Source organism: Quercus lobata, chromosome 7 (genome assembly GCF_001633185.2).
Source record: "Quercus lobata isolate SW786 chromosome 7, ValleyOak3.0 Primary Assembly, whole genome shotgun sequence".
Classification (NCBI taxonomy): domain Eukaryota; kingdom Viridiplantae; phylum Streptophyta; class Magnoliopsida; order Fagales; family Fagaceae; genus Quercus; species Quercus lobata.
Genome location: NC_044910.1, coordinates 14,205,775 through 14,218,258, shown reverse-complemented (window position 1 = coordinate 14,218,258; position 12,484 = coordinate 14,205,775). Strand labels below are relative to the sequence as shown.

General features: G+C 35.2%; 2 protein-coding genes across 2 annotated transcripts; one reads left to right on the top strand and one right to left on the bottom strand.

The window, feature by feature from the left end:
- Window positions 1–2,755: 2,755 nt before the first annotated feature.
- On the bottom strand, window positions 2,756–8,203 carry LOC115952429 (syntaxin-51-like). The gene is made up of 6 exons (XM_031069604.1): window positions 7,873–8,203; window positions 6,408–6,630; window positions 4,220–4,425; window positions 4,022–4,122; window positions 3,855–3,899; window positions 2,756–3,210 (listed from the first exon to the last, which is right to left on the bottom strand). The coding sequence occupies exons 2-6, from the start codon at window positions 6,623–6,625 to the stop codon at window positions 3,085–3,087; spliced, it is 696 nt and encodes a 231-aa protein (XP_030925464.1). The 5' UTR covers window positions 6,626–6,630; window positions 7,873–8,203; the 3' UTR covers window positions 2,756–3,084.
- A 1,926-nt stretch (window positions 8,204–10,129) lies between these two features.
- Window positions 10,130–10,665, top strand: LOC115951643. Its single transcript, XM_031068807.1, has 2 exons — window positions 10,130–10,222; window positions 10,270–10,665. Exons 1-2 carry the CDS (start codon window positions 10,130–10,132, stop codon window positions 10,663–10,665), a joined length of 489 nt encoding a protein of 162 aa, XP_030924667.1.
- The last annotated feature ends 1,819 nt before the right edge of the window (window positions 10,666–12,484 follow it).

Sequence of the window (12,484 nt, the reverse complement as noted above, 5' to 3'; positions counted from 1 at the left end):
CAGAATAAGTGTCATAAGAACAAGGACTTAGCAATTTATTAATATTTTTCATCTACAATATAAAAAATTTAATTTAAATTTAGGATATAAACATACATGGAAATAAGCCAATAAGAACTATAATTTTTAATTTTTAATAAAAGCTTGGTGTACGAGTTGGGTTTGTGCTTGAGTTTGACCAAGTTATGTAAAAATGAGTGACAAAAAAAGTGGATTGTTATTCTTATTATATATATTATCTTCTTCTTTTTCTTTTTTTTTTTTTGAGTTCGAACAAGGGAACAATCTAAGAAGTCCATGTTCAAATTAATTAGATCTAGAGTTGTGAGTGAGCCCCTAACCCCCAACCCCAATTGTGGGAAACTCATACTCTTAATAACACTCAAGCATTACTCCACATTAATTAATGGGTGTAATCGTTGAGGCATCACTCATTATCTCATATAACTAGGAAAAATACTAAAATTATAAACTTTTTTAAGGAAAAAAAAATCATCATCTAGAACTAGAATAATGCCCTATGCCTTGACGTACGAGAAATTATTAAATCTACTAGGAAGACTGTAAATGTGGCCCTCCCAACCAATGAAATAATGTCATTTATGCAAATGTGTGATAAACTTCCCAATTAGCACAACGAATAAAAAATTAAAATTAACAAGTGATATCACATTTGCATAAATAAAAGTCTTTCTAGTTGGGAGGTTAGGGAGGACCATGTCATCAATCTTTCTGGTGGACCTAATAATTTCTCTTGAGGTACACACCCCATTTGTTACTCGAAGGCTAAAATCTAGCCAACTTCTTCAATTTAACATGGCTATAAAAGGCATCCAAGAGGTTTTTCAATGCACCAATATTATAATTCTATGTGATTGCATGAGGATTTAGATTTTAAAATACACCATCACTACACCATCACCGTGAGAATTCAATTGTGCGAAGTCAAAAACTATGAAAAACTGTGAAGTAAAGGTTCGTTGTTCTTTAGAGTGCTCAAGTGAGTGGAGACTCACTCTAGATCGTCTGCTTCGGTAAAATTTTGGAGCAAGAGAGGTAAATTCAAAATAAAAATTTATTCATGTTTTATACAATTTCTAATATTGGTATAAAGGTCATAGTGGTTGTTTTCGTGCTCTAGTAATGTCTTTGAGTTGTTTTTTAAGGACAAAAACATTTTTGTTTAATTATTTATTTGGAAACTTTTTTATGTGTATTGATAATTGATAACTCTTATAAAAATTTTCCCTGCTATCACAAATCACAATCATGACACATTCTTACAACAACAACAACAACAACAACCAAAAAAAAAAAGAAGAAGAGTGGTACGTCCAACACGACATTTTTCAAAGCTTTATATTTTTCACATTTAATATTTATGCTGAAATGGGTTCCAGTTAGTTCAACTGATAAAGTTTCTGATGGTTGTATAAGAGATCTGGAGTTCAATCCCCACCTACACCAAAAACTTATTGGTGTCTTGGTCTGATGATAAAGAGCTATCATCAGGAGCGGACGCCATAAGTTGAAACTCTCTCAAAAAAAATATTTATACTGAAAATAATATTTGATTGAATTAAATATAATTGAATTATATTTAAATCAATAAAAAATTTTAACTAAAATTTTTCAAAAATATGTAATCGATTGGAAAAATATAATACTGTATTAAAAATTGCTATTTCTCTTGGATGACAATGAAATAAAATAAAATATGGTTTTTTATATTTTATTTAATGAAAATTAGGTTATATTATGCTTCGTGTGATTTTTATATGAAAAAAAATAGTGCATAATTGCTCTAAATTAGACGCACAAAAATAATTTTACCAATATCAAAAAATGGGGCATTTTTTATTTCATCTAATTAGTTTAAACTTTAAAGTATTTAATTCCATAATTATTTCTTAGTCAAATATAAAATTTACAAATTAATGGTACATGATATTAAATTTTGAATTTAGTAAAATAGAAATTATTTCTTTGAGAAATACAATTTATTTTTTTGATTAGGTTAAGCATTTTGGTGCATGTTTAACTCTAATAATTAACTCTTGACATGTACAAATTGTTCAATTGTTTTAACAAAGCATATTTCCATGAGATAGTTAGAATTGAGAAGTACATAGAATTAATTTGGATAGTGGGAGTATGTTTGAGGCTTCCACATGTAATTTCACTCTAAAATATTAAAATTAAATTTAGTAATGAACACTAGTTGTGTGGAAGATGATTAGGAAGCTTGGCAAATTTTTAATCTTGTGACATGTGCTAATTATTCAAGTTTATTTTAGATCAAACAGAACAAAATTCTTTGAAACGTGTATGTAATATCTTGTAGGTAAAATTCTGTAGAGAGATGAAATCAAAAGGCATCATAATTAATTCAAACAACAGGAAAAAAATTGGATGAAGATAATTATGACATTTGGCATCACAAAATCTAATGTTTTAAATGGAAGCGGTCTTGGAGACTTTGATTTATTCACTAAAGTGCAAAATCCGTTAATTTGGATGAATATAATTAACAGTTTCATTTCAGTTCAAAATTTATGGGTGTAAATGTAACAAATGAAACTTTGCAGACTAAATAGTGAGAATGTCAAACCACATGGATAAATTGTAATTTGCAATTTGATTTTTATAAGGTAAACGAGACTTTTTTTTTTTTTTTTTGGAACAATACATTGATACATCAATATATGTGATAATATGCATATTTTACCTAGCTACAACTCAAACAGTGTACAGATTGAAGAGAACTGAGAGGCTGAGGATATAGAGGATATAGAAAGGGGAAGAAGGGAAGGGAAGTGAGAGTTGTGTGTATTAGTATTTACTAATCACTCCATAATACAATATGGGCCACAGCAAGCAAAATGATAATAAATATGACATTGAGTTTAGTTTGGCCAATGAATAATACTTTCGATCCACAAGCCATTGATGATCTAAATTTCTATTTCATCTATAGTTTATTCACAAACCTTAAGCAATTCTTGCTGTATCCTCAACACTTTTTACACTTGTCCTAATTTTGAGGAACAATTACACAATAGTCGAGCTTATGATCATTTAATTTTACAAATACTTGATCAGTGCCCAAACAACAATAATTAGAATCACAGCAGCAATGACCAGCAGAATCAAGTAAGAGCAACCGCCTTTGGTACGTCTATTCAGCACAGCCAGTTTCTTTTGCACCCGCTGCTCCAAACAAAAGAACATTAGCATGAGTTGAACTGCTAAATATAAGTTGATATGGGTGGTAGATTATCTCGTAAATATACTGCCTAGGTAATAAGCAAAAAAAAAAACCCTGATATCCAAGCTCATTATTAAAATGCAGAGAAATAAACACCTTTTGTGAGGGTGTTTGTGTGTGTGTGTGTGTTTGTGTGTGTGAGAGAGAGAGAGAGAGAGAGAGAGAAGTGCAGAGAAATAAGCACTTTCTATTAGCCTTTGAATAATAAGTCATAATGTAAATGTAGTTCATGTTGCCTTAGCAATGAAGATGATGCTGATGTTCTGATGCTAGCAAAACATGCAAGGACAAAGAAGTCCAAGACAAAGGTCAATGAGTCATGACAAACGAGAGATCTGCCATTCCAGGAACTTCAAATTCTTGTTTTTCTATTTTGTTTATTAAGCCTACAGAACTTCTTTTCTCATATTATTTTAAAACCAAAAAAATTGATGTTGGTTCTTTAACATGGTTATGCCCTATGCTCAATTTCTGGAGGTCAAAGTATTATAAAGTTGGATGCTTTGGCACAGAGACAAGTGAACACTGCCATGCGCAGGTATTCAAGGTTGATAAGAGTGCAACAAAACAATAGTAATGGTGTAACCTGTAGGTGGGAATCTGTTGAGTCCACATGCTGATCCAAGTTATCCTGCATATTGCAAAAGATAGAAAAACATAAAGTTATGAGACTGCAGAAGTCATAAGCACAAATAGGATGGTAAACATCAGGAAAAGGTAAAAAATGGAGAACACATCAGTAAAAGAACCAACCAGAAGCCTAGTATGGAGGTTAAGTTCCTCATTGACTGCCAATGCAATGTGTTTTGTACTTGTTACTGTCTCCTCCAATTTTTCAAGACCTTCATCTTGTTCTGCTTTCAATGATAGTATGTAATTCAGATTACAAACGTATATACTCTAATCCAAGTAGCATAAAAAGTAACATGTGTCCAAGTAAGAATTACATACCTTTTATAATTTGCCGCTGAAAGCCTACAAGACCATGGTTGTCCAAGCCATTTGTTCTGTTCATGATGTCATCTTGCTTTATATTAGGCCCAAGCAAGCTATCTCTATTATTGAAGCCGGACATGTTAAGAGTAGCAGCCATCTGGTTGACTTTGGAACTCAAATTTTTTAGCATGTCTTGACGCCTATTCATCTCTTTTCCTGTTCTGTTCATCAGCAGAGGCAAGCTTTAATAAGGTTGTTGTGATAATGGTTAATTGATAAAATTCACTCTTTCCTAACACCTTAAGTTTTTGGGAAAATCAGTAATTTATCTTAGTATCAAAGCATATGGTCCTGAATTCAAATTCTATCTTCACTCTCCCATTTTTAAAAGTTCAAAATCCCACATGTTGGACCTCAAGACTTTGGGCCTACCCATGAGGGCGAGTGCTAGGATAATGGCTAAGGGACTCTTTTCTATCAATTTTAGTTTTTAAGAGAATCGGTAATTTATCAAAGGTCAAAGAAAAAACATTATCTAAAAGAACGATTTGAATCTCATAGAAAAGAAGGTAACTGTTGCCATATAAAAATTACTTACCTACAATTACGTGTTGCACTCATTTGGTTATTGTATGAATATAAATTAAAACCAAAAATCCTAAACCATTCCAATTCCAGTAAATTTTTAACACTTTTAATACTTTGGTGAAGTCAGACTTCAAAACCTGATACCAGAAAACATGAATTTTGATGAACTCTGGAGGAACACCACATACCAACCAACCACTGCAGGAATGCATAATGTAGACTACAACAGCATGCATGCAAGGACTTAAGACATGAGTAAGAGATGCGCTGCAGTACATCAAGAGCTTGGAAATTAAAACTTTTAAATTACACTTACCAAAGCAAGTAAATAACAAATTATTTCCCTTTCTAAGAGAAAATCATAAGGTTACCATCAAAAGAAAGCCAGCACACTGAGATATTATTGGCAACAAAATTAATGTCAGGTTTTTGGTAATAGTAAGTAGTTTGGGGGGGGGGGGTGTTGGGGGGGAGGTCATTGCAGAAAGAATGGAGGGAGTAATATAGTGATGATGGTAGTCTAAGGCAGTGGTGTGGATGGAGAAGGCAAGCTATAGGTGGTAGGAGTAGTTTTAAAAACTTATGCATTGTTATTTGAAAGACAATGAATTAAATGGTCTCCTTTTCAAAAGTTGGGTTCTCTAAACAAACCAAAAATATGAGACTGAGAGAGTAGTTTTTTAAGAAAGACAATTATCACTTAACTGACTGGCATGTTCTTGTTTTTATATAATAAAAGTTCCTTGATTACAAGTGGCCGACTTTGACTAGTCTTTAAAGGATCCATAGTCAACCCCAAAATTTTGAAACTAAAGTCTTATTTTTGTTGTTAATTATGTTCACTAGAAGCTTATCAATTTGAAAACTCAAGGAAACCAAAATTATATAGTTTAACAAACTTTTAAAGGATTTAGATGTTGTGGCCATCTTTATGCCCACAAATTCTGGTATCTAAATTAACTCGATAGGATACATTCAGCAAGTTTGAGATATTTGGATAAGCGGCAATGTAATAGCTGATGACAAATGGAAGATTACAACCAAAACCACAGAATGATTAGTGGTAAACAGGAATGAATTTTTACAATGGCACTACTATTGACGTTTGGCAACTACAAACACAGCATGTAAAATATATATTATTTATGTCTATATAGATGAAATCAACCTATGGAAATTTGTACAAGAGAAACCATAAAACATGCATTTCAAGCTAACAAACATACTTCAATCAATTAGTTGTGTTACAAGCACCACAAGCCCAAGTTTGAAAATAACATGCCCTCATATAGCATAAGTTGCTTCCATGACAATACCAGAACAGCTACCAGTGTAGTAAAGTTCAACTATACATGAAACAGAATCCTTTTCAAAATTGAGGAACCCTTACAACTTGCACCTATATTGCAGATGGCTTTTGTTTTAAAAATTTCTGAGCAGCAATGGAAGGCCTCGCCTGTCTTATTTTTTAATTTTTTTTTTATCCTTAAAGATTAGCTAATGTGAATTTCCATTAGAAACTTGAAGTATATGAAACAACAACTATTGTGATGTGATTCAAGACACATTGCAGCTTATTTTCCTATAATGATACAAATTCCACTAGAATACTTACATTGGCTGTGTATTAGAAAGCGTTGACAGAAGTAACTCGAGAGTCTCAAGTTTGGTCCTTAATATTGTGATCTTTCTCCGAGCTGTTGACAAATGCCGCTGTGTTTCTGGTCCAGATGGAGGCAGTGAACTACTTCCAGCAATCATATCTTTGATATCCTCAGCTAATTTTGATGCTTCATTGATTCCTCGCATCCATGAGTCAGAAGGAGATGTCATTGTAGCTGAACCAAAAATGCATTGTTTTTAGACACATATATCACGATAAGTAAAAAAAGAAAGTGTTGTAAAATAACTGAAACTTGAATTACCAAGATTGATTGTGTACATATTTTGGGGAACCAAAAATTTCAACCCGAAAGAAAAATTGACACCAACACATTGAGAATTACGTGATTCGAAAATAGCTTATATCCACCAGTAACAACAAAAAAATTTCACTAACAAATTTGGGAGATACAAATTTAGTATAGAGAGCACTCTCACAATTCCAAATCCCAAATACACCCAAATTAAATCACTCTTACTCACAAATACAAAAACTCTAATGCTAATCTCAAAATTTTGCGGCACACTATCTGTGAAAGAATAAAGCCACAACACTTATATTATATAGTACTGGCTGTATTTATCAAAGTCGGCTTACACTCCTTAGTCCTTAGCCAGTAGCCACAAAGAAGTCCAAAACCAAGTAGTAATCAATAGATATATATATATATAAATAAATAAAATTAAAAAAAAAAAAAAAAGAGAAGAAAACTCAGTACTTAAATACATTGCCGTGCACGGGAAATATATTACGGCTGAAGGTAACCGACTTAATGGTTTCCAATTCAAGCCACGTCACGTGTCTAACAGAAAGTTCCAATACAAATCGAAAAGGAGTCAAAAATCTCAACAAGATTACATGCAAACAAACTTAAAAGTTTTATCAGTTTAAACTTTAGGGACTAAAATCTAATGGGCTAAACTTTTAGGGACTAAAATGGTATTAAAGCCTAATAATACAATAGTAAATATTGTGATATATTCCCTCTAGCCAATAAAAGTTACACAGCAACCGTACCCTAGTCTAGTCATTCACTGATCACTGAAAGCTTATCCATAACATAATCACAAAAAAATTCACCATGTTGGCATATCATGTACAATTTAAGCTTCAAATCGCTTTAGCTAAAAATTATAAATGGTATTTAACTCTTTTACCCATTGCTCTTGATAAAAAGAATTGGGAAAAAAAAAAAAAAACAGTACAAGGATATAATAATTAAACAACCCATATAAATAAAGATATTGAATATGCCAGCAAACATAATATTTCTGTATGGAATATGGATGGGTCTGAGACTCTGAATTATAACAAATATTCAAATAAACACCAGATCAACTAGTGAATGGTAAACCAAAGCCAAATACAAACAGAGAGAGAGAGAGGTTTATAGATTTTTGGAATTGAGAGATGTTACCTTTTATTTTGATGGGAGATTATTTGATTGAAAAGGGAAGATATATTGTCTGAAGTTTTGAAGGAAGGAAGACGTGGTTAAGCTTAGAGAAAAACAGAGTGACGTGAACGGATCAATAGTTGGAGAGAGAGAGAGAAGAGCAACAGTGTTTGGAGTGTTTGTCCGTTTATGAATGAATGAGCATTAATTGAAGTTGAAGCTCTACTAATAATCACCAATGAATTTCACGTGTTTGTATGTTTCTATTGTACGTGCATTAATATTCACCACAGCCTACGGCACCAATAGATGACCAAAGTTCGGTTCATCTTTCACCAATTTAGGGATTGGTCATGATTGGGTAGTCAGACGGAGCTAAGACTTAGAGTTAGGGCGAGTAGGACTTAGAATTAGGGCGAGTCCGTTATTAGCTGTGCAGTGGTTCTGAACTCTGGCTCTACTACTACTACTACTACTACTTAGCCGTTTGAGGGATTTTTTTTTTTTGGTGTGTGTGACTTTGATGTTGCTAGACAAGGACAAAATAATTTTATTTAAAATTTTTTAAAGGGTTGGATTTTTTGTGTTGGGTAAAATTGGTTAATTGGGCTTATTTTGTTTTAGATTTACTATTGGTAATTTTTGTTATTGCATTAATTTTCTAGGTCTGTATATTTTGTTTTAAATTTTAGATCTATTGACTTTTTTATGGTTTTTATGATGAGAAATGCTAGAGCTACAAACTTGTTTACAAATTGCTGATATAGTGAGTGGTTATTCGTAAGTCAAAAAGTGGTATAGGCGGTGGCCTAAGTGCGAACTAATATGAATTTTCTACCTCAACCATTTGTAAAAATGTTGTAGAAAAATTTGTGGTAATAGCATTACTCTTAAGAAAATTAATGATATTATTAAAGGGGGCAAAATGTAATTTTATATAATAAAATTGCTAAAATTAGTACCCAAGTATATACTATTTTTTTTTTTTTTTAATTTGGAGGGAGCCATTGCCCCCCACGTCAAAGCTTGCCTTCATCCCTGGTCAGGTATGGGTACTCAACCTGATTATTTTATCATGGATACCTAATTCCCTTATCTAATTAGCATCATACCCGGTTGGTACCTGAATTCTTTACCAATAGATATCTAGACCCAATCTGACCAGAACTCGATTTTTGGGTTTTTCTTTTTCTTTTTTTAGTTTAAATTTTTTTGGAAATTCTAGTGAAGTTTCTGCCATTGCTTTCTATAATGTTGGGACCAAGTTTAATGGATACAGAATTTGTTGTTGCTGCATTTTAGTATGATTATCTCAAAAATGGTTTAAAAAAAAGCAAAACTGGTTTGCTAGATTAAAAGTAAGACGAATTGAAACTATTCACATAGGGATGACATGCATGAACAATTGACAATTAGTAAAGGGAAATGTTAACAAGCACCGTGCAGTGCTTGTTATGGTTTCCCTAATGTGATAACAAAGAAAAACAACAATAATAGCTGATACATTGTAGATAGTGTCAAAGGTTACTTTCAAAGTTATAGAAAATGGTTGCACGGCAAAGTATTAACAAATGATAACAAAGATGCATGCGGGTCTAAAATTGTTGGAATGAGTGAGCAACTCTACCTCAAATACAAAGTATTTGTTTCTCCAAAAAAAAAAATACAAAGTATTTCCATGTACATCACAAACATCAAATTTGAGCAAGAGTTTGCACCAAGAGAGGATAATCAATATCCTCCTTGATTTTAGTTGGAACTGATTTAACATTTGGCCTAAATATCACAGATAATCTCTAGCCTTTGCAAAAAGAGTAATAATATAAATAAATCATCAAAGCATAGGAAGAATTAATTTCGAAGATTATGATAAACTTGATACATGTGGAATGACTTCATCCATGTTCCCATTAATTACTCTCCGAAAATGATATAGCCAGCCAAGAAAGATTGGAAAAATCTACATAAGACATGAAAATTATTATTTTATTAAACTGTGCCATTGGTTTTCAGTACGAGTGTTCCTAAAGCCACCATAATTGAAAGGGGTGTCTGTCTTAGCAATAACATCCTTGTAAGCTAAACTGGTTTCCCTCTAGATTGGGCCTATAATCAAGTTATGGTAAGCTCCATAGACGTCTAGGTATGAATATGGTTTTAAAATCCGAACTGTTCATTAAATTGTAAAAGGGAGAGGTTCAAGGCTTTTGAGGTCGAATCGAGGTTGAACCGGAGTCGAACCGTGATGACGTCATGATTAATTTAATAATTAATGTCTATGGCTCGACTTTACACTGAGGACGATGATAGGGAGTCCAAAAAGGCCAAGACGATGGCCTCACTCGTGCTAGGCTTCTCGGATAAAGATAAGGTTGGAACCATCCAACCCCACGATGACGCACTGGTTGTCACGCTCAGATTGGAGGATATGATGTGAAGAGAGTGCTAGTAGATCAGGGCAGCGCTGTGGAAGTAATGTATCCTGACCTATACAAAGGGCTGAACTTAAAACTCGAGGACTTAACGGCATATGATTCCCCTTTGGTAAGCTTTGAGGGGAAAACCGTTACTCCAAGGGGCCAGATCAGACTGCCCATACAAACAGGTTCGGACGTAGTGGAGGTGGATTTCATTGTAGTTGACACTTATTCACCTTACACGGCCATTGTCGCTAGGCCTTGGCTTCATGCCTTGGGAGCTGTCTTTTCCACCCTGCACCAGAAGGTGAAGTACCCGTCGGAAGGCCAGGTTAAAGAGATTATGGGGGATCAGACCATGGCCAGACAATGCATGGTGGCTGCCATCTCATGCTAACACAATGTTGAGCCCTCGGCCTCTGCTAAAAGCGGTTTATAGCAATTAACCACCCCGGCGTTGCCTGGTGGAGAATTAGCCGAGGAGGCAAAATGCGAGGATCTAGAAAAGGTCTCAATTGGCATTGATCCAGAAAAGTTCTTTCAAATCGGCTCGAAGCTACCCCCCCAAGAAAAAGACGAGCTAATTGGTTTTCTCAAAGAAAATGTGGACATATTTGCGTGGGACGCCAATAAGGCCCCATGGGTCGATCCAAGCTTCATCTATCACCACCTGAATGTTAACCCATCCATTACTCCCAAGAAGCAACCACCCCGACGTCCGTCGAAGGAATATGCTGACGTTGTTAAGGACGAGGTGATGAAGCTTAAGAAAGTAGGGGCTATTAAAGAAGTTTTTTATCCTGAGTGGTTGGTCAACACTATAGTGGTAAAGAAGAAGAGCAGAAAATGGCGAGTCTGTGTAGACTTCACAGATCTGAATAAAACCTGCCCAAAAGATCCATTTCCTATGCCCCGGATAGATCAGTTGGTAGACATAACCGCTGGCCATCCTCGGATGAGCTTCTTAGACGCCTTTCAAGGATACCATCAGATACCCCTAGCCATAGACGACCAAGAGAAAACAGTTTTTGTCACCCCCATTGGGAACTACCATTATAAAGTGATGCCTTTTGGTTTGAAAAACGCAGGATCCACCTACCAAAGAATGATGACCAAAAATGTTTGAGCCGCAGTTGGGTAAGAGCATAGAAGTCTATATTGATGACATGGTGGTGAAGAGCAAAGTGGTGTCCAAACATGTAAGAGACCTCGGCAATATTTTTGAAATTCTGAGGAGACACAAGCTGCGCCTCAACACATCCAAATGTTCATTTCGGGTGGGATCAGGGAAATTCTTGGGCTATATGGTGATCCACAGGGGAATCGAAGTCAGTCCCGATCAAATTAGGGCTATCCACAACTTACAGCCTCCTCGGAATCCCAAGGAGGTCCAAAAGCTCACTGGCATGATCGCTGTTTTAAACCATTTTATTTCTCGATCGGTGGATAGGTGTAGGCTTTTCTTCCTCTTATTGAATAAATGGAAGGGATTTGAATGGACCGAAGAATGTGCTTTGGCCTTCCAACAGCTTAAGGAGTACCTGTCTCGACCACCAATCATATCTAGTCTGGAAACCGACGAAGTCTTATTCGCCTACATCGCTGTGGCCCCTCATACAGTAAGCCTAGTGCTGATACGAACAGACAACGGCGTATAATGACCAGTCTATTACGTGAGCAAATCATTGCATAAAGCCGAGACTCATTACCTACCACTAGAAAAGGCCATCCTAGCGGTGGTTCAAGCCACACGAAAACTTCTCCATTACTTCCAGGCACGCACAATTATTGTCCTAACCCAACTCCCGCTCAGGTCCATACTTCGAAATGCTGATTATACAAGGAGAATTGCAAAGTGGGGCACGATTCTAGGGGCTTTTGACATTAAGTACATGCCCCGTACCTCTGTGAAGGGCCAAGTCCTCGTGGATCTGGTGGCCGAATTCGCTGAACCCTCGCTAGAAGAAGAAGTAGGAGCGCAAGGCATGGATGAAAAATATGTTGGCGCAGTTTCTCTACAAGGGCCCACGTGCTAGAAAGTGTATGTTGATGGCACAACAAACCAAAGGGGCTCTGGGGTGGGGCTAGTTCTAGTTTCCATCGAAAAATCACCATCGAAAAATCACTAAGACTGGGCTTTTCAGCCACGAATAATGAGGCGGAATACGAAACCTTGTTGGAAGGAATGTCCATGGTTCAGAAGCTGGGCGGAAAAG